General features: G+C 50.2%; 2 protein-coding genes across 3 annotated transcripts; one reads left to right on the top strand and one right to left on the bottom strand.

Annotated features, from left to right (window-relative positions):
* Positions 1 to 509: 509 nt before the first annotated feature.
* Positions 510 to 8,914, bottom strand: NUP62CL (nucleoporin 62 C-terminal like). The gene is made up of 12 exons (XM_052673465.1): positions 8,492 to 8,914; positions 6,948 to 7,351; positions 6,479 to 6,589; positions 6,204 to 6,332; positions 5,872 to 5,967; positions 4,737 to 4,839; positions 4,459 to 4,603; positions 4,288 to 4,337; positions 4,028 to 4,162; positions 3,313 to 3,424; positions 2,484 to 2,550; positions 510 to 717 (listed from the first exon to the last, which is right to left on the bottom strand). The coding sequence occupies exons 1-12, from the start codon at positions 8,773 to 8,775 to the stop codon at positions 626 to 628; spliced, it is 1,728 nt and encodes a 575-aa protein (XP_052529425.1). The 5' UTR covers positions 8,776 to 8,914; the 3' UTR covers positions 510 to 625.
* A 180-nt stretch (positions 8,915 to 9,094) lies between these two features.
* On the top strand, positions 9,095 to 16,746 carry DNAAF6 (dynein axonemal assembly factor 6). 2 transcript variants are annotated; one of them, XM_052673485.1, is made up of 7 exons: positions 9,095 to 9,224; positions 9,334 to 9,439; positions 11,265 to 11,328; positions 12,289 to 12,394; positions 14,074 to 14,170; positions 14,678 to 14,763; positions 15,998 to 16,746. In XM_052673485.1, exons 2-7 carry the CDS (start codon positions 9,347 to 9,349, stop codon positions 16,125 to 16,127), a joined length of 576 nt encoding a protein of 191 aa, XP_052529445.1. In that variant the 5' UTR covers positions 9,095 to 9,224; positions 9,334 to 9,346; the 3' UTR covers positions 16,128 to 16,746. The 2 variants fall into 2 exon arrangements, with proteins under 2 accessions (XP_052529445.1, XP_052529446.1); XM_052673486.1 differs by lacking the exon at positions 9,095 to 9,224 and having other exon boundaries at positions 9,332 to 9,437.
* The last annotated feature ends 5,323 nt before the right edge of the window (positions 16,747 to 22,069 follow it).

Here is a 22,069-nt window from a genome sequence, read left to right as displayed (position 1 = left end):
CGCGCTCGGCGTTGTAAGCGCGTTGTTAGTGAAAGCGGTACAACGCTGTGTCTCACAGCTTCGCAGCACGCTTGCTCCACGTTTTCTTCTACTCTTGCAGAGCAACACGCGCAGAATCGCAGCAGAACGACCCTTTTCCCGCTTGCACAGCTTCTGTTTTTAATCAGACACAAATCCTGCATGCAGGTGCTTTGGGAGCCCTCGAAGGTACAAACACAAAAGCAGTTTATGCCAAAAGAAAATGAGATCCATTTTCACAAGCAGAGGCATACCTAATTAACCCCTCATTGAAGTCCACGCTGTAATGGGGGAAGCGGAGGCTATCAGGCTCCTCACAACAGCTGTTCATCTACCCATTCATGTAAGGACCCAAATAACAGCATCTGGAGCTGCGACTGCAAGTATTCAGCTTACAGCAAAGTGCTGAGCTGGGGGGCCCAGCTGTGAAGGCAGCAGTTGTGCACCTGCAGCAGGAGAACCCTCAGACACGGCAAAGAGTAACTTCAGAATTTAAAACAGAAGAAATTTATTGCAATTAAAGAAAGAAAAATGAAAAAGCAGATGTCACGCAGGTCCCCACCATCCTCTCCTCTACGGGGAACTGACATTCTGAACTCGGAGTCCTTCAGTCGAAGGTGATGCGGAAGCTGCGCTCCTGCTCCTTGCGGCGGCTCTCACAAACCTTCGTCACCTCCTCCACCTTCCTCTGCAGCAAGGCTGTGGGATGGAGAACAGCGCTCACTCTCACAGCCACCTGCGACCCAACGCCTCCCCTATTCTGCCATTCAAACAGACAGGGAGCCTGAGGGCAGAGCGCCGCCTGCTCCCCGTGGCCTCCCAGGCAGCACTGTGCATCCAGGGACGGGCAGCAGCACAGCAGAGCTCTGCAGGCGCTCAGTGCAGTTCCTGGGCACGGCAGCAGAGAGCAGAGCGAAGCCTCCCTGCACTGCTCCTGCAGCCTGACTTCTGGTGGCCTTTCCCTGCCCGCCTCCCACTCCAGCAGTTGGGAATGAGGCAGCACTCAGGTGAGCCCAGCTGTTGGAAGCATTTTCCTGCAGGATAACAGCCACAAACAACAAGCTTCTAACTGCAAGCGTAGTAAAAAGTGCAATGAGGAGACGCAGATCGCTTTCAGTCACATTACAGATAACTTGTTACACATTTCCCAATCAGGGAACTGCAAATAAGCCACGGATTGACTCTCAGCTCCAAATGCAGGAGGCACAGCAATGTACTCTTGGCACCAAGCAGAGCAGTGTTTAATTTAATTTCATGAAAGCTTATCAGAAGTAACTCAACGGGGCTACAGCATTCTGTCACTCTGTGGTTTGGAGATATTCCAGCTGAAGTTTTAATTTTGCAGCGTGCCAAACCCAGAACCTTCCAGTAACATATTAAGCAACACATTTCAGTTTGTCACTCTGCAAAAACCCACCGTGCAAAAGTGGCATCAAATGACAGTCTGCTTTCTCTGCCTCCTACAGCTCCACTCAGAACGGCGCTGTAACAAAGAAAGCCATTCCTGCTTCTCTCAGGAGGAGAAAGCAGCTCAGAGCAAGGCGTTATCCCAGCTCTCCTGCCAGGGAGGCCACCGTGGGGCTGAAACATCCGTGTGTGTTCTGCAAGCCCGTTCGTGTCAGCGTAAGCAAAGCTGAACAAGCACCATTAATCTGAAGTTCCCCAGTTCCACGTAATGCTTAAACAGGTCAGACCAGCCAAGCACCACTTTGCACACCTATTCCTAGAACAGATCCTTATCCCCGCTGCTGCAGGACACCCCTGAGGGCGCTTTATGGGAAATGAAGCTGATCAAGAAACTGTTTGATATCCTCTAACGTTCTGCAGGGTCAGCATTCTAGGAGCTACAGCAGGCTTCACAAGGAAGGCACGCCTGGAATGCAAGGATTTGCACTGATCTTCTAGCAGGAAGGCTAATCTAGTTCTGACCTAAGCAAACCAACAACACTGCTTATTTTATGTCTCAGACAGAAGCAGCGTGGCTGCATCCAGCCCAGAACTGCCTGGTGAGAGCAGCAGCACAGTGCTGCAGTGAGGACACCTGGTGCTGCTGTGCTCCCCATCCTGCAGTGCCCCCTGCAGCTGCTAACATCTGTCAGTACCAAAACCACACACAACTCCTCAACCCCACTCGTGGGCACAATAATCCCCAGCAGGAAAGTTCCTTTCTTTCTGTCCTCAGTGTTGAGCCCCAGATGCAAGATGATGAATTGGCTGAACGAATCCAAGCTAATTAACAGTAACTACAGTACCAAATGTTCACCATCCATTAAATCTTCTGCTCTGCATTACTTCAAGTGACTGTTATGCCACGTTTCCACGCATTGTGGCACTTCAGCAGAGGCTTTCAGTGCACATCAGGAAAGTCCAAAAGAGAAGATTCCTCAGTGACCTTCAGGAGCTCATTTCTAACCAGCTACATGCCTTAAGTTTATGTTCCCTAAGAGCTGCAAGATGACTCTCACCTGAGTTCTGGTCAATCCATTGCAGTGAGTCCATGTGTGCATTCAAAATCTTACAGATCTGCTGAAGCTGAACAGAAGGAGAGGGTGTGAGTTACTGTTAGAGCACATGAGAACTACGAGCAGCATGGGACAGTGCTGGACTCTGCCTTTGGGATGCAAAGCAAGCAAACTCCTCACACACACAGCTCTACCAACACAGCATTTCTGCTCTGCAGCAGCTGCATTGCTTTGCTTCTCTTTGCCATCAAGGAAACAGATCGATTCAGAGTGTGCCTGCGGCTCAGTTTTAGTCAGACTCAGACATAAGATGCACCACAATGTGGATCTGAGCCTCGAGGTGAGAAAAGCAAAAAGAAACAAAATAAAAACTTCAGTCTGGAACACCAAGGTGCCATTTTCACTGAAAAAAGCCTCTCAGCAAAGAGCGAGGAGCTACAAGGAGCACTGAGATCAATTACTGAGATCAGGAATACGGATCAAAAAGCTCCTAATTTCGATCTTGTTTTCACAAGGATACAAAGGTAGTGTAGAAGTATTGACAGCTGTGCTTTTTGCACAAAATGCTCCAACAGAACGCAGGATCAAAGTTCAGAAACAGCTGTGAACCGAGTCAGCTGTTCAAGAATTGCACCAGAAGCAAAGAGGTTCATCTCACAGTAACCACACGGCCGGGCTGGCTTGCATTGCATTACCAGAGAATCAACAAACGATAGAATGCTTTTCCTGGGTGGAGGCTGAAAGCAGAGCACCACCAGCAGACAGATGAAGCGTCAGCACTGTTTTACAGCCTGGGTCTCTATGCCAAAGCACAGAAGCAGTTTGGATTTACCGGGTCGCTGGTGTCCGCGGGGCGTCCCGAAGTGTTCAGGTGCTCAATGATGTCCTTGAGATCTTGTGCCATTCGCTTCAGCTGAGCATCAATGTTCTCAGCCAGCTTGTAGCTGCGAGGTGCAAGGGAGGAGGATGTGAGCCAGCGTTCAGAGCCAGCTGCACACAGCCTGCTCCCAGCCACAGAGCTGCAATCACAATTAGCATCCGTGCCTTCCAACCAGGGCACAGCAGACACACAGGAGGCAGCTCCTCAGCCTTCCACTGTCAGACACTTGGAGACAGAGAAATAACACTGCTCAAGTTTTTTCTGGAAGGTTTTACCAGCAGCTGGTCCAGATTCTGTACCATTTGCACCTCTTGAACCAAAGCATTCTTTCATTACCCCCACTAAAATTCAACGCTTGCAAGGATGCTCGAGCTGCACGTGATGCATTCTGCTCTCATCACTTCTACCACTAATTACGTTTTTTGAGGGATGATGCCTAAATAACAACACCTTCCTAGACAGCTGGTGAGACCAATGCCACCCAAACACCCTGATTTAAGAGCTTCCAATTGCAATTCCCATATTTCTAGCACACAAAATGTGACAGAAGACAGGATGACATATTGGTGGAAAGTCCCTGACAGCTAACTATTATCCTGTATCCCCATTTCTGACTGATCATCACCACACTGCCCAGCCTATCACGCGTTCAAAACTGATCTCTTACGTCCTCTCCCGTTCTTCATCCGCGTGCTGCAAGTAAATGGTCCCACTCTGCTCCTTCACTGATTCCTCCAGAGGGGTCAGCAAGTCTTCAAGCTCCTTTTGCTGGGACAAAATGAAGTCCAGCTCCTGATCCAGTCTGAAAAGGACACCGTGAACGACTCGACACCATTTAGATCAGGCTGATGTCCAAGAATTTCCATGCAAGACAATGGAGAATAAGAACAAACAATAAGGTCATCTCAAGTGTTCACAGTTTCTCACCTCTTCTGATCAAGCTTCACTTTCTCTACTTCTCTGTGCAGTGAAGTAATCTGGAAATAGAAGACAATTTTACCAGGCAAATTCAAAAGAAATGAGCTGTATCTGGATTACATCTGCTCTCCAAATCTCTAACAAACTCAGCAAGCAGAACCAGGCTGGCTGCCACCCGACCTTCTCTCCATTCTCTATCAGTGTCCGATCCCAGGCATTCACTTGTGTCGCCTGATGGAGGAAATGCTTCTCCTGATCCTCCAGCTCCAGGCTCCACTTGTTTATCAGACTCTCCAGCTGGGCATACGTCATCACAGGAGGTGCACTGAGAGGAAACGTGGGACAGCACAGAACACAGTCACTGATCCAAGCACAACCCTCACAACCCTGCGCCCCCTTCCCCCATTAGCAGCAGTAATGCTGCCTCCTGCCCCAGACGGCTGTAACAGAACGCTCACCTGGTTGCTGCTGTGGTTATAGCAGCTGTAGAAGTCACAGCTCCCATTGTACCGGTTGTAGTTAATGGTTTAAGGTTCAAAGCAAAGCCAGAAGCAGAAGTGCCTGAAAGAAGAAATTCAGATCCAACAGCAGAAGAGGACACCTGCTGTGTAACACATCCACGTTCAACGTACAGCTCAGCCACATCCCTTCAACAGAGAGCAAATCCTGTGTGTTGGGAAGGGCACAGAGCACTCCTTGGCACAATTAACAGAAGCAGACTGGAAATACTTGATTAGTAGCTCTAGTAAAACAAGGAACTGGCAGCCTGCACTTCACATGGCCCTTATCCCTCTCCAACTCCTTGTGCTTTGCTGTTAGAGCTAAGACATCTAACAGCACCTCCAGGAGATGCACCACAACACGGCTGCTGCAGGGTATTTTGTAGAGGAGATCCCCACATCCCCACAAAGTAAGGAGCACCTGTCAGGCAGCGCCATCACTCACACATACAGCACTTTCATCACTGATCGAAATCCTCCAGAAACAAGCTTTAGGAACACCCTGACAGCTTGGTTACACTGACAGCTCACTGCATCCAGAAAAGGATGCTGCATCCTGAACGTGAAGGCTGCAGCAGCAAATTCCACTGTAGATTTCCACACAAGGGTTTGCCACTTCAGTACAGCACTGAGCACCCAGAGTGGGAAAAGTCTGTGAAACTCAACACTTATAATGTGGAAGAAACAGCTTAACGGGGTGGAATCAAAATGCAAATTCTCTCTCAACAAACACCCTGCAATCCCTGGCATTTCCTTTTCCTCATACCCCCCATAAGTCTCTCCCCAAGCTCTCCAGCAATCCTCTATCTACACAAACAGGCCAGAGACAGAACAGCTCATCTCTTTACTTTGCTCACTCCAGGCCAGAACTTCAAAGCCCTGCAGGCTTTCACCCAAAGGCTCTTTGCTGCGGATAAACTCAGAAGTCATAAATAACTGTGAATGCAGGGAGATGAAAGGAGAGAATGACATAGGAATACTGTGCTATTTTCAGTTATATCAGCACTGCTGTGCTGCTACACTTGCGTGGCCCTTTACACAATCACTAGAAGGAAGACAGGCTTCCTTATCTTCATCAGCATCTGGTTCTTACTGGTGGCAGTGCTGGTTGTTGCAGCTGTTGTTCCAGGAGGCTTTAATCCAAATCCAGACGTTCCAAGCCCAGCTGTACCAGTAGAAGGGGCACCAACTGCAATCAGAACACAACTCTACAGTTTGTACATCCCATTAAACACAGCTCCCCACTGAAAAACACAACTCCTGAAGCTCCTCGTGAGCAGCTACAGAAGTCTTCAGGAAGGTGGCAAACAGAGAGCAGCTGCCCTTCCAGTCATCCCTATTACCACAGCACCTGCTGCTGGCAGGCAGCACCAATCGTGCTGCTTGTTTATTCTCTCCTGTGCAGATCTGTGTGCTGTGACTCACGTGAGAGGCCTGTGCTGGTGGATGAGGCTGGTGCTGAAGAACTCGCTATAGATGCAAACAGCACAGGGCCTGTGGAACCAAGCAGGGGAGCTGTGCTGGCAGCTGTCGTTGTAGATGCTGTAGTTGTTACTGCAAACAGAAGGAGCGTAGATGATGTGCATGCAGAGCCCATCAGGCTTTCACACGCTTCAGATTCTGGTTTAAAAAAACTACAGGGAGGACAAAAGACTCACCAAGCCCTGTGTAATTATTTCCTACCATTTTTTCCCCCCTACCTCCCAGTTTGCTTCCAAAGGACAGCGTGGGTCCCTGGCTGGTGCTCGCAGTCAGTGTTGCTGTGGGTGCACCAGTGGCTGCTGTTGAAACCAAGGATCCGAAGTTCAGACCTGAGATAAGAGCAGCAGAAGTAAAAGAGATGAACCTTTCACTACAGAGAAACTGATGGCAATATTCAAGTTAGCAGAAGAGCATACGCAAAACATTAATATTTAATGTAACAAAGGCTCTGCGTTATCCAGGAACAGAACTAGGAACAGCGAGCTCAATACTTCAAAGGCTTTCACAAATGATTCAACACTGATGAACATCATTCTCACCCGTGAGCCAGACCTTCCTCCTGTGCATAAGAAATACTCATCACAGCCGTAGCTTGATTTAATGCCAGCAGAAGATGCCAGGCTGTGCACACCACCCCCAGAGCACTCCTGGTGACAGCTCCCACCCCGAGCTCAGGCACTCACTCACCAGAGGACTGTCCCCCGAGGCTGAAGGGAGCTGCTGCAGGCTGGGCCGTGCTCCCCAAGCTGGCAGCGGTGGTGGCAGCAGCAGCAGCTGGTGCTGCTCCAAAGGTCAGCCCTGTGGGCGCTGCCTGCGGAGCTGCGGTGCTTGTGGTACCGATGCTGAAGCCGGTTGTTCCTGCCTGAGTCGTGGTGCCACTGGAAAATGTGAACCCTCCGGTTGTGCCAGGCTGAGCTGCAGTGGTGCTGCTGGTGGTGGTGGTGGCAGATCCAAACATGAAGCCAGAAGGGGCTGCTGCTTGACTTGAGGGCGCGCTGCTGGGTGCAGAAGTACCAAACCCAAATCCTCCTGTGATTCCAGTAGTTTGAGTTGTGCTCGCGCCTCCAAAGTTGAGTTTCGGTGCATTTCCCCTGTAAAAGGGGAAAAAAAGGAAGAGCAGTGAGCCAGGCTGTTCAGGTCATGCATCCAGTGAAACACTGACTTGGCATTCTAACTGACCACATTCTGACAAAACAGCAGAAAACCTTTCAGAATGATGGAACCACATTCCTGTTCTGACAAAGACTGCATTACAAGTCCTGCCATCTGTAACTCTTACCTTGACACTCCCTTAATTATTTCCTTGCACCAACGCATTATAAGACACCTGCTGTAGTATCAACAGAGCCATTACCTCTCAGCCCCTGGGCACCCTTTTCATTTTCTCCACCTGAGGCTGTTCTCTCAGTCACCTTTTACCACTCACCACCAACTTCAGTTCCCTCCCCACTGCTCTCACACAGACCAGAGACTGATGTCACTGAGGCTGCTGTACTGTGACTTTGTACACAGCTTTTCCCCTAATGTCTGCTTGAGGTTCAAGTTGATTCAGCACAATGAAGGATGCACCAACAGGTGCTGTGATAGCCTGATGGAACTGTATGCTTAGGTAGTACGTTGTTATAGACCTCAGGAAAAGGTTCTTCACCAGAGGGCTGTGGGCATTGCTGCTGGTCCTCAAGGAGTAGGCAGTGCAGGATAAGGGGAAATGGCTTTAAGTTGAAAGAGGGAAGATTCAGATTGTATGTCGGGGGAAGTTCTGTACTACGACAGCAGTGAGGTGCTGGAACAGCTGCCCAGAGAGGCTGTGATGCCCCGTCCATCCCTGGAGGTGTTCAAGGCCAGGTTGGATGGCGCCCTAGGCAGCCTGGGCTGCTGTGAAATGTGGAGGTTGGTGGCCCTGCATGTGGCAGGGGGCTTGGAGATTCATCATCCTTTAGGTTTCCAACCCAAACCATTCTGTGACTCTATGAGTGCTGGGACAACACTCAGACACGAGGTCTGATCTCAGGATGGTGCTGTGTGCCAGGATCGGCCTCCCCCATCCTTGCGGGTCCCTTCCAACTCAAAACATACAATTGTATGAACCCCACTATGAGAACCAGCACAGCCCCAAGGCCTCGTTAAAGGCACACAAGCACACGCCGATCCCGGAGCACCGGCACCAGAATTCCGGCGAGCTCCCCACAGCGGCCCGCCCCGCTCCCCACAGCCCGACCGGCGGCTCTCACCCTAACGGGAACACGCTGGCAGCCGGGGTGGCGGTGGCGGCTGTCGCGGGCGTCCCGAAGCTGAAGGTGGGGGGCAGCGCGCTGCTGGCCGGTGTGCTGAAGGAGAAGGGCGTGACGGGCTGGCTGCTGGCGGGCGTCGGCGCAGCGCTGCCGAACGTGAATCCCGAGGAGGGGGCGGGCGTGAAGGAGAAGCCGGTGGCCGCGGTGGTGCTGGCGGTCGTTTTCGGCGTGCTAAAGGAGAAGCCGCCGCCCGCCGGGGTCGAGCCGAAGTTGAACTGGTTCATGGTGCAGAGACGGGCGAGGAGAGAAGCGAGAGCGGACCGAGTCCCGCCCGGAACGGCGCACGCGGCCCCGGAACCCCGAGCGGACCCACGCTCCCAGCTCTCCGCGGCCACCAACAGCCGCGCACACCGATGACGTTGCAGACGGCGCGCGCCGATGACGCATTGACGCATGCGCCCAACTCCCACGCCCACTCTCGCGCTCCCCAACTGACCAACAGCCGGCCGCTCGTTCCCGCCTTCATCAATGATTGGTTGATATTGCCGCCACTCGTTGCTGAGCTCTGTTGGATTGGCTGAGAGGGCTAAAGGAGGCGGGAAAAGGAGCGGGGCGCCGTTACCTCAGCAACGACGGACGCAGGAGGTGGCGGCGTCGGGCCTTACGGTCCTGTGCTGCTCTGGGTGGCGTGAGGCGCTGTCTCCCGAGACCCAGCCCACAAGGGAGAGGCGAGGTACGTACGGTTTTGATCGAATTTGGTGCTTATCGCACGGTGCTCGGAGAAGGGCAGCGCGGTGCAAAGGCTTTGTTGTTCCTGAGGTGGTGCTGGTTTTCCCCTGCAGGGGAGGAGTGAGGATGGAGGTGGATGTTTCTGCAGTCTGCTCTTTGCAGTCCCTTGCCAAGCTGCTCAGTGATGCACGCGAGGATGAGGACGACGATGACTTCGGTGTGAGTCTTTTGTGTGACTTCTTCACAGTGCCCAACATTATTAACTAAGGAGACACAAACCTCACTTTTCCCAGCACAGATAAAGAGGGAAATAAAACCTTGGAAGGTTTTGGAGTGGCTGAGACAATTAGGAGATATTTTTGGATGCCACAAGAACAAATCATATTGTATCGTAGAGTGGCCAGGCTTGAAAAGGAGCACAATGCTCATCTGGTTCCAACCCCTGCTGTGTGCAGGTCACCAACCAGCAGCCCAGGCTGCCCAGAGCCACATCCAGCCTGGCACTGAATGCCTGCAGGGATGGGGCATCCACAGCCTCCTTGGGCAACCTGTTCCAGTGCGTCACCACCCTGTGTGTGAAAAACTTCCTCCTAATATCCAACCTGAACCTCCCATGTCTCAGTTTAAAACCATTCTCCCTTGTCTTATCACCATCCACCCTTGTAAACAGAATGGGAGGGCTGTTTATTTTTTTAGCCTAAAGGAAATGAGATGTGGCTGAGAGAGCCCTGAGTGCTTAGATTTCCTCCTGCTTTTCCCTGAAGTCTTTTAGAGGTGGGGGCAATTACAGCAGTATGCAGCTTCTGAGTAAAGACTGGAACACTCAGCAGCAGTGGAATGTGTTAGTCCTGTACCTGGCATTAAAGAAGCACAATTGATCACAGAAGTACAATAGGTATTCCGGGGACTATAGAATGGGGAAGGGTGAGTAATCATTCTAAAATGAACTGAATGATTATTGAGAGAAATATCTCCACGTTCTTTTATATCAATTCATCTCAGGACTTGAAGCAAATCACAGATGAACTTCTCTTGCTCCTGCAACACGGAGCTGTGCAGTAGGCACACATGGGTGCTAGGGAGAAACAATCTGCCCTGCTTTGCTCAGGAAGGGCCACAGAGATGACGGCCAAGGCCACAGAGATTGCTCTAAACATGGATGAGTCTCTTAGAATTTTGAACAAGTTGCATTATGACACAGATAACAAAAACGGTGAGGATGTGAGCTCCTCATCAGCTCTCAGAGCAGAGCCAGCTGGCTGGCCTGGCAGCTGTGTGCAGGCAGTGGCCATTGCTGCCTCTGGGGAAAAAGTGTCTCCTAGAAGTTCCTTTCTGTAGCTGGCAAATGTGGTGCTTCACGCTCCAGCTGCCCTTCAGCTCTTAAATGCTGGCTTTCTGAAGCTGGAGTCATTGCTGTACATCTTTGCAGTAAACATCCCGACTTTAGAAAGAATTTGTTTACATCTTAATAATAAAATGAATGACACTTCAGAGGCAGAAAGGGAAAATTGCTACGAGTTCTGTCAATTAAGCCTGAGTCAAGCTGGGCAATTTGAAATCTTTGTTTGGATTTAATTTAATGTTCTCTGCAGATGAGGCACTTCTATCAAACCGAGGGATCTTCACACATAGATGGAAATGCCTCACATTGGCCTATTAGCACTAAATTGATTCATGATTAGAGGAAAGCGCTGTTGCCTCATGTGATCTCTCCTGTTAAAAGGAATTTGCACGTAGCACCCTTGGCTTCTTGCAGTATTTTCAGGGCAGGCAAAGCACAACAATTGTCTCAAAATGCCATGGAAACGAATCTTTGAGAAGCACTGCTGGCTGCAGCGCTGCTTCTGGGAGTCCTGCCTGCAGCCCGTGCATCAGGGTGCTGTGCTCAGTGAGAGGGAGAGAGATTCCCTGCTTCAGTCATGAAATGGTGGGGGAAATTTTGGCTCCAGCAGCGACTTCTGATGACACGTTGTAATTACTGATGTGATTGTTACCGAGCTGTGCTCTGTGATAATTAATTGCAGTCCCACGTGGGTTTTTGCAGCCGTGCTGTTCTGTCAGTGCCATGACTCCTGGGAGCATCGGACCAGTAAAGAAGGAGAGCACTGGTAAGGAGTGTTTGTGTACCTTAGCATTCAGTTGTGTGTGAACAGACTGCAACAGCTGTTGCGAGTTATCACAGATGGCCTCCTTCAATAAGTGAGTGGACCTTTGAGGTGGAAGGCCATTGCATTGTTACAGTTACGCTAAAATTCTTCTTCTCCTGGAAACTTAACTGCAGAAAAGGTAACTCTGGAGGGCAGCACCTCCAGTGCTGATGATAAACAGAGCACAGAAGGTGGGCTGGCAGGAGTCATAAGTGGGCAGCAAAAAGCTCCATAGGGATACTCTCAGGGAGTTGTTACTGCCTAGAGCACGCAGCTGGAGGGATCTTCATGGGGTGAGCTGCACAAAGCTGAGTCTGGATGAAGGATGAGGGGTTGGGAGGTGTGCTGTAAAGCACAGGTGTGTGCCATTGTCCCCACAGCACGTGGAATGAGCTCAGCTCAGGGCTACCTTCAACAGGCTGAGAGCATTCGTCCTGTTTTCTTCTTACTGCACCTTGCTCTTTGTCTGCAAGCCCTGGTCAGTGTGACCACCTTCACTGTAGGCTTGGGACAGCCTGTGTTCTGCTATGGACTTTGCCAGTGCCTCGTCAGGGCTGTGCTCAATCACTGATGGCTTTGTATCCCCTTGTGCAGGGGACTCTGCTCACTTAAAATCTCGTGTCAGAGACATGGGGGAAGATTAATATTTCATCATTCTCCACTTGAATCATGTTGAAGCGCTGGGTATTTTATGCCTGAAAGGACAATTTCCTTGGCATAGAGGTTGGGTAAAGGAGATTTAATGGAAAGGAATAGAAAATGTCCTCCCTCTTCAAATTCTGATCCTTTATGATATTGAAGGGATTGAGATCATTAGCTACAATTTATTTTGATGAAAAGATTTTTTTCCTGGAGTCTAGAAATCTGACAGTTTTCAGCAAACCAAAGAAAAGAAACAGAGATTTTTCTTGTTGCTTACAGATACCTTACAAGTGAAATCTGAACACAGCAAAACTATTTGGAGCTCAGAAGAGGTCCCAGAAGGATCTGAATTCGACGACGCCTGGGATCCTAGAGAACAGCCAGAGTAAGTGATGTGAGATGGTGTGCTGGGGTTGGACGTGGCTGGAATGCAGAGCTGGGCTGCACAGCTTCCATGTGAGTGAAACACAGCGATCTGGAGAGCATGTCAAGAAAAGCTGATGGGAGGACAGCAGCACTGCAGGTAAAGCAGCTAGCAAAGAGGGACTGTAGCTTGGAAACCTGATCTCATAACAGAAAGGTGGAGTTGGTTTTTCTTGTCACAAGACACTTTGCAGTGTCAGATGCTTGTACAAAATGAGGTGAGGAGGGGAAGCAGGCCAGCAAAATGCTCTGAAACTTGCCACGCTGGTGTGAAGTACCTGGTTCTTCCTGCTGCAGCTGACGTGCATTCACTTTTCACACTCAGATTCACAAAGCACTCCAACTCCTGTTTATTTCAAAGAATTAAACTCTTCAGAGACAACTGCCACCATAGGAAGGAAGGCTTTATGCTGGCAGTTCTAAATCTTTCTATTTGATCGTAGCTTCCTGAGGGACAGCCTTAAAAGGGACAGCCTTAAACAGTCGTCTCCCTTCGCTGTAGAAGTACATTGTAGAAGTAGGCAAGCATGTTGTGTGGTAATTTGTAGAGGTCAGAAAGCCTTCAGGGCCGAGCAGTTTGCAGAGCAGGGTTTGAGCTCAGCATTGCTGCGATGCCATGCGCTGCCCTGGAGCTGCGTGCTGGAACAGATGGGCTGAAGTCCATGAAGCTGCACCCACACTGCAGTGCAGTTGTTCCTGAATCTATCACTGGTGAGCTATGGAATGCTCTTCCTTTGCATTGTGGGCACAACAGGAGCTTTATTGCACTCGATTTTCGACCCTTCCCTCCCTGCTGAAAGGGCTGTGATGCAGCCCTTCTCCAGCCTCCAGCAATTACGTCCTGTGTTGCACAGATGAGACGAGAGTGTAAATCTTTGTAATAGTTCATCAAATTAAATCGTAGGAAAAGGCCCAAAAGGAAAACAGATGGTTAGAGGTGCATCCAGAGCTGCTAGACAGATTTCTCATTGACTTAGGAATTATTACATACGCACAGGAGCACTGGAGATGTGAAAAATACTTTCCATACACTTTTTTTTCCAACAGCTTTGAGAAGAGGCTCCATTTATTTTGCTCAATTTAGCAAGAGTAATATGTTCTAAATGCAATCTTTCAGTTTGTATTCCTTCATTCATTAAGTATCGAGAGCAAAGGAAAGTGTGATTCTGGATCTTGTAGGGTTCTGAATTAAACAAATGGATTTGGAGGGGAATAACACTAACGTCGGCCAAATGCAAAACAATTAAAACCAGGCAAGATAACAGAGGCACTTCTAGGCTACAAGATAGGCTGGGTGACAGAACATGTAATTAACAGCAGCCTTTTCCAGGCCTTTTCCCAAGAGTTGGTGCTTGGCCTCTTGCTGAGGTCCACGTTCACTCAGAATGCCTCTGCTGCTCGATGATCCTGCAGTGCTGCTTAGTGAGGTAGAGGCAGCACGGGGATTTCCCAGGAAGGTGAATGCTCACCTTGTTCAAACTGTCATGGCTCTGGACAGAAATCCAGTGCAGTTGGCTTGAAGACTTGAAGGAAGACTGGGAAAGTGGTAAGGACGTGAGCATTCACACAGAGACTGATGGTGCTTTGAGAAAGACAATTTCCTTCAGCCTCCTCTGCTGCTAGCCAACTGTTCTTTTTCAGGTATGAGATTTCCTTCAAACAGCAGGTGGGAACAGAGGATGTATTCTTTGGGATGAGCAGGAAAGACCCTTCCACAGCCTGCTGTGAAGATATGGTGGTGAGCTGAGCCTGTGTTTCCCATCCCTTCTCTGTGCCCTTTTTCTGCACAGTGTTGCCCTCTTCTTGAGACAGAACATAAGCACCAAGGCATGGCTGCCTTCAGGCTCCTGTGGGATTTTAATTTGTAATTATTCAAGTGTTTGTAGCTTGATCTGCTCTTACTAATGTGAGGAACCCCAGTACATCTCCTCAAGGAGAAGAAGCCAAAGAGAAGCTGTGCAGTGTGTGTCACAGAGCGAGACGAAAGCAGCTCTAAAACAAGGTTTCACCTTGGACACAGTTTTGGGATGGGGAGAGTCTGGGAAGGAGATGATTTTCATCATTTGTTACAATGCATGTGAGTTAGCAGGATGCCAAGGTATTGCCAGCCTAACAGATCCAGTCCTGTTCTGCTCTGATCAATGACCTCCCTGCTCTCTTGGTACGATTGCTGGGTGATTTTTTGGAGCTGTCTTTTACAGATCCACGTATCCAATCACAGCTTTAACTCTGCCCATCGTTTCAGATTAAAATCAAGCTGCCAGAGACAAAGTTCTCAGACATCACCTTAGATATCCAGGACAAGGTGCTTGACCTCCGAACTCCCCAAAAGTAAGTCAGGCAGCACAGTGCTTCCACAGGAAAGCTTAACCCTCTGCCCCAGACCGACTTCCTGCACTGAGTGGGGCGTGGGAAGATTCATATGTCAATAGCCTTCTGTTAGCATCAGTCAGCTGAAGATGCACGCTGTGAATTAAAGCCAAAATCAGTTCTGTCCCGAGAGGACTGACTGCAGAACAGGCAGAAAGAGTCTGCAGAAATTTAACCTAAAGATGCAAACAGTGCTGAAAGAATGTTTGGGAGTGCTCTGAAACAGGAAAGCCAAGAGCAGTAACTGTCCAGATTGTGACTTGAAGTTAGTACAAGAGGTAGCTTAGTGCAGTGCTGCAGGTGTAGCAAATCCTTCACTTCTGTTTCCTTCTGCAATTTTGTCTTCTTGGTGACTCAGATCTGCCATTATCTTAGTATCCAGCTGTCTCAAGACATAAGCCTTGCAAATAAAACGTTTGCTGTAAATCTGGTGGTTGCTTGGGTACAGCCTGAGCCAGTGCTGTTCTGCAGATGTAAGTGCAAATCTGCTCAGGATGAAAGAAACAAATAAGATTTCAAGTTCTACGTACGAGGAAACACTGTGTTCTCACAGATGTATGGGAGGGCCCAAAGGAATTGTTTTCCACTGCATAGTCCTGGGGCTGACTCTAAGCCCAACTGATCTTTTCCATATGCTACCAGCTGGTTAACTTCTGTAGGTGAGGTTAAGTGTGTTTTGACTGTGCCTTGGCTGTGGCTCCTACAACACAGTTGAAAAGATGTGGAACCCCCATATCCACACAACAGCGTTGTCTTTTAGGGTAGGTAGGTGTATCTTCTGTGAAACTGGCCAGAATCTCTAACCCAGCTGTGCCAGTTGTTTCTTCTTGCTATAGAATACAAGCTCCCACAGACACTTCAGGCATTTTTCAGGTGTTTACCACCAGGAGAGCATTATCAGTGCAGCTTCTCCTTCCTCTGCACTGTGTAGAAGCAAGAACAGTGCAGGGAACTCACAGCCCATCGCTGGAAGCTGTTGTAGCCACAGCCAAAAGAATGGAACTGTTGGAAATGCTCCAGGGCCTATATAGTTGTGTACCAGGTATTGCAGAACTGTGCAGCTTGTCATGGGAAGGTTACACAGAATGGGCTTTGCTTGATATTCTGATTCTTGAATCACTAGGATGGCTTTCAGTGCTATCTCAATGGCTCACGTGGTTTGGGCCATTAAAACTCACTGTGTCCTCCTTGACAGGAAGCTACTGCTGCATCTCCCTTGCCCTGTGGACAGCAAGAAGGGGAAAGCTCGTTTCCTCTCTGAAGAGGAGCTCTTGGAAGTCACCTTAAGGATGAGAAGGGAGTTTGATTTCATCAATTTTGCCTAATAGAGAAGTGGAGGAACTTCACAAAAAGGAATCTCTGTAAATCTGAAGTCTTTTCAAAATCTGAGTCGTCGTGAGATTGTTCCCCTTTATCAGTCCAGGGGGGCTGTAACAGAATAAATTCAGTAAGCCAGGAGGAAAAGGAGGTCAATGCATCACACCCACAGATCCTGTAAGCTGGGGCTGTCTGGCTCTTGAACTGCTCTGGTTAACATTCTGCTTCCTGCTGTCCGACACGGGCTCTGAATTGGAAAACAGCAGGTCACAAAGTCTGCAGGGTGGGGGAAGTCTTCCTGTGGTCTCTAAGTAGCGTGAGGAGGCTCTGACCAGCAGCTCTGGCTCCTGGTTACTGTTGGAAGACTTGCAAGTGAGGTGCGTTTGGCCCCCAGGGCTGGCAGTGAGGTCACTTCATATCCCCTCCAAAACTCTTTGGGGATCCATAGCCACATCTCTAGGCTTCTTTACCCTGGCAGAACAAGGCAGGCAGCTACTGCTGGATTGCTGAACAACTCAGCTCTTTTGAATGGCTTTTGACAATATGTGGTTCAATGTCATCCATTCACCTGCTGTCCCTCCAGCTATTCTTCTGATCTTTATTAATAAAAGAATATGCTCTAATGAACCATTCTGGTTACTTTTCACTCTTCCTCCCCCGCGTTATACCCCCAGAGACTTCCTAAAAGTGGAAGGAGAGGAATTTTGCATTACAAAGTACCATTTTCTTAAAGGGCTGAAGTGCAGCAGGAGCTCTTGTTTTGGCCTTCAGGTCTAATCTGGAGCAACAGAGATGGCAACCAAGAGATTTCTCTCACCACCCTCTGGGCAGACACACTCACTTGGTGCTGTTTAACATGCAGGAAGCAAAGAGATCCGCTCAGCAATCAGAGGAGAGGACAAGCAGGGCTGGCACTTTGATGGGTCTTAATCAAATCCTTTAATCACTGCAAAAATAAAATGGCTTTGGGTCCTGCATTGGTCTGGCAATAAAAATGAAACAAAATTGGCCGGCTGGGCTGTGGATGGCATCCATGCTGCTGAACTTGGGACGGGAAAGATGAATTCTCTATCGAAGACATTGAGGGTGATTTTTCAGATGTATTTTTTGCCCATTGCCCATTGGAGTTTTCAGAGTTTGTTGTTTGTAATCTACTTCTTTATAACTCTCCGATAAACCTGATGGTGTTTGGGTGCTTCAACCACTTCCCTTAAAGTGCTTCCATCCCTCGGAGCAGAGTCACACAGCCCAATCTCTGCTTTGGTGTGAGTGCACTGAAAAACACTGATGACTCATCCTAAGCCACCGGGCACGCTGACAACATTCAGGGGCAACTCCGGTTTGCATTTGAAGTTTCCATACCTTGCATTTGAATAGCTCTTATTCCAACTGCACAAAGCCACAGGGAGGGGAACGAAGCAGAATGTATGGAAGGCTGAGCTCATTCCTCCTGACTCAGTACTGCGTGCGATTGCCAACGAGTGACACTGAGGCTGTTCTTGGAAGAGGCTCGCCTGGTGGCCCATAAGGTAGCATTGCCCTTATGTTTGACTGCACTAATTTCCTTAGCCTTAAATCAAGCTCTGTTTAACGTGGCGTTGATGTTTGATGCTGACGACGAAGGTGAGTTTGGCTCATTTTGCCTCTCTCCAGTGCTTCAGTCTGATTTCAAATGGAAATGAGCGTGTGCCACGCTGCTATCCATGTCCTATTTTCTCCCCATACATTTTTAAACCTGTGTACATTTCATTTGCATTCAAGAGGCAAAAATCTCAGAGGTAAGGAAGTTTTGTAAGAGTGTTGGCTGCTGAATAGGAGATAGAAATACAAGTCAGTCCCAGGATGTGCACATCGCTGTTCTGGTCGGCCTCTTGCCGTCACCCTGTGGAGATCCTCTCATGTTATTTCTCTCCTCTCAAGGAGGCCGAGGCTGCCCTCAAACAAGTCTTGGTTTTGGTGGGTTTTTGGTGGCTTGTTTGTTTGTGGTGGTGTTTTTCTGTGGGTTGTCCCAAGAAGCAGCTGGTCCAAGGGACCGGAATTCGGCGAGGTGCTGCCGGCTCCAACACAGCCAACTTGTTTTGCAAATGCTTGGAGGCAGTTCTGCTTTGCTGAAGCAGTGCTGGCAGAACATCTTTTGAAGGGGATACAAGAACCCCTCTGCCTCTGAACATCAAAGCCACTGCCTAAGTACCACTCCAACACCTGCAGGCATCTTAATTAATCAAAATTATGAGCCCAGTTAAACAACCCTTCCATTAAGCCCCAACCATTAAGCATCATCAAGCTTTATTTGGTTCCTTAAGAAACATCTTGATTAAACATATTGCAGTCAAGTAGAGGGTAGTGTAGCAGTGGAAGTGAGAAGGAGGCTGTTAATAGAAGTATCCTGATAAGCAATGTGTGGTGCTGCCTCGTGGGCACCTTGTTTCCCTCAGTGCTGCTGGCAGAGCCACTGTAGGGATTTGCTCCTGCACCTGGGCCACGGTGTTGCACTGAAGTGTGCATCCCAGCTTGCTCTGTATTTCACTTCCCATGGTCATCTTTGAGATCCCAGCCCTGGAGCAGTGGGCACAGACAGCACAGCAGCACCTTTGGTGTTGCAGTTTTTCTCTCAAACTGATGAAATGTTAGCCTTCCTCAGTTCAAAGTCACCTCTTCATGCTCTCATTTGTGGAGAGGGGTTTACAGGTATGCTGATGCTGTCCACCCACACTCCTTGGGGACCAACTCTTTTATCATTGGTCCTATTGTAGCTCCAGCAGCTGCTGTCCTGCTGCTGACCAGCACTCCAATCCATGCTGTTTGGGCTTGGTGCTTCCAGCACCCAGCAAAAGCTGCCCAGGCAGCCAAGCTGCGTTTGGCCACCTATCTCCTGCAGCTGCAACAGGGCGTGGAGAAAGAAATGCCTTCTGGAACATTCTTTCCCTCTTGGAAAGCTGCATAAAACGGCAGGGATAGGAATGAATAGAGCTGAATCTGTTGGATTTTAAGGCGATGACGTAGGCAAGCCAGATGTTTCCTGGACATCTGGGATCTCTAACAGATGTAAGCGGCCGTGGCTGAGGCCAGCAGCGCTCTGAGCGTTGGGTGGGCTATGAGGGCAATGAGGATCTGCTGTCCAGTGCTTGTTGCAGGCCCTGGGTGATGATCTTGGTGAGGAGGCTGGGAGAGGTGTGATTTGTGCTAGGCTTTGTGCTGTGCCTGGGGGGCTGGAGGAGCAGCGGGGTGACGGCCGGACGTGGGAGGCTCTGACAAGGTGAGAAATGCTTTGGGGGCTCAGCCTCATTCCTTAAGTCAAAGGAACTGTTTATGTCCTTGGAGGCTGGAATAATAACCCACAGGCTGTGAGGGGAGTGTATGGGTGAGCTAACGGGGCCATGCAGCACACAGGAGGGTGGCCCTGGGCAGTGCAGCTCTGCTCTGCTGGGGCTGCTCCTCCTCAAAGCGTTGCCGAGCAGCTCAAACCCCATCACGTCTGAGTTTGTTAAATAACAGCCCTACCTGATGGTCTTCTGTGACCTTTTGTCCCGTGGAAGCAGATATTCATTGGAGGCAGTGGAACTTGGCTGGGGCTGGTCCACGTGCAGTGATGGCGCTGAAGCTGGCTATGGGGTGCGGAGGGGAGTGTCAGTGGTGTGATGGGAGCAGGCTGCCATGCTGACTGGGAGCCCTGCATCAAAAGTGACGGCTGTAGAGCCACCTGCTGCAACCTCGGAGCCTCTTCTGTTCCTGTTACCACGTTCAGGCTTCTGGAGGCAGTGGGATCACAACAGCTTGACTTCCTTCCGTGGGCAAACAAGAAAGAGCTCTTCCTGTCGTGACCTCACGTTCCCGTCATGCCCTTGGTAAGCTGTACCTTCCATATCTGTTGCAAACACGATCTTCCCCTGCCCTGCTCCTCATTAAAAATAACTGAGGTGTTGGCACTGGGACCCTGGCGGTGTAACTGGTAGAGCTGGCAGGTGGAGATGGTGTCTCCAACTGGAAGGCAGCTCCCAGCAGGCTGTTGGCACCTGGTGCGCCTTCACACGCTGCTCGAGGGCTCCCACGTCCAATCAAAGGACCCGGCGCTCCCAGAGCAGCTGTAATTCCACACCGTGGCTCTCTGATGGGTGCTGATGGGTGACAGCTCCGCGCTCCCATCGTGACGATGTGGCAGAGGGGTAGTATTATGGGATGGGGCCAGCGGGGTGGTGCTGGAGCAGCACTGTGTGGCCGAGCACAGGAGCTCTGTGCTGCCGGTGGCTGCGTGCTCCAGGCCCCTCTTCTACCTCTGGTGATGGGGAACGCTGAGAGAAGAGGATAAGCTCTCTGGAGGATGGTGGGGGCTGAATATCCTGCAGAGTAACTGCAGAATGGCAAAAATAGCTCCTTAAAAGCCTCTGAAGCGGAGCCATCCTAATGGCTGCTCCTGACGTCTCGGGCTCCACGTCTCCCCCGTGTCGCTGCTGAGCACTCGGGATGCATTCAGCCCATTACGTCGCAGCAGTTATTTGAATTTCCCAGGCTGATTTTTGTGTGCACTTCCATATTCTCCACCATCACTCTTATGGGCTCTCTCAATCATCTCCCCCTCCGTGCCCATGTGTACACACACGAGTGCTTCTCTGCATCCCCAACCTGCAGCCTCATCCCTGTTTGAAAGATGTTCCTCTATCAGCACAATCTTCAGGGCACTGAATTGAACAGGGAATTGGATTTCTGTGGCTGCAGTATCTCAGCACGTCTCCCTCTGCACCTGCTCTGTTTCCCTGCGTGCTCTCCAGGACGTCTCCACAGTTCTGGCAGCACTTCTGTATTTCATTTCAGGCAGATCACGTCTGCAGAGCTCAACCCTCTGAAGAGTCTTTGGTGCCAGCAGGTGCACAAGGCACTGACTGGGGCTTTGTGGGGCTGTGCTGCAGTTTGCTGGCTGTGCCTTTGGCAAAATAGAGCAGGCAGGGGCTCGCAGGAACCAAGGAGTCCCCTGCTGTCCTCCGCCGGTGCCAGCAGTGGGGCAGGTTTGCCATCAGCCCAACCCCATTTACATCATGGGTGTTTGGAGTCAAACCCGAAGGGCGAGGGATGCTTCATGTTGATCTTTAGCTCCAGCTCTGTGCTTAACAGCTCACCATCTCGGTGCTGTGCTGCTGAGCCAGGAGGCTCACAGAGGTCAGCTGGGGACTCTGCCATTGACATTTGCCCTGTTATGGTGGGGATGCAGCGCTCACACTCGGTAGAAATGGGACCCACTCCTTCCCTCTGCCTGGAAACAGCTTCACCAAAGCACCCAGGCTGCTCTCAGCTCCAGTCGGCACATCTCAGAGGGACGCTGCTTCTGGAATCCTGGCCTGGGGTTTTCTGTCAGTGGAAATGCAGGCTAAGACGAAAGCATCAAGGAACCCGTGAGCCCTGCAGACATGAGTTTAAACAGTTGCCTTTCAGCTTGGAAATACCGACTCTTATCAAATCACACCCAGCATTGCTGGTGCTAAAGGAGCGGGATCAAATTGTCTCCTTAGTTTTCCCAGCGCGTTGACTCGCTGCACTTGGCAGCATTTGCAGTCAAATCCATCTTCCCTTCCCTGGCCAGGCGCTCACTGCTGGCAGAGCCCGCAGGGGAGGGGAAAGGAGAAATAAAAGCATGCTGCACGATGGCCCCAGCCTGTGCCTGCACCTGGGTGGGCTGAGCACCTCCGGCTGTGCCCTGGCTGTGCATTTCCTACTTGTTTGAGCTGCTTCTGCACTCCAGGAGTTGGAATCCTGCTCCAGTTCTGAGTTTTTGAAGAGACTGAGCTGCCTGTGGAGGTATCTGCCTGCTGTCCGTGCTGCTGCCTTCAGCTTCATTACGCACCTGGGTTCAGAGGGGCTGAGGTGACACGTGCCTCTGCTCTCCTCTCTGAGCTGCACAGTTCCTGGCCCACGGCTGTGCTGGGGGATCCCCTCTGGAGGATGCTGACATTGCACTGAG

Source organism: Tympanuchus pallidicinctus, unplaced genomic scaffold, assembly GCF_026119805.1.
Source record: "Tympanuchus pallidicinctus isolate F22 unplaced genomic scaffold, pur_lepc_1.0 scaffold13, whole genome shotgun sequence".
Classification (NCBI taxonomy): domain Eukaryota; kingdom Metazoa; phylum Chordata; class Aves; order Galliformes; family Phasianidae; genus Tympanuchus; species Tympanuchus pallidicinctus.
This window is presented reverse-complemented; position numbering and strand designations above follow the sequence as displayed.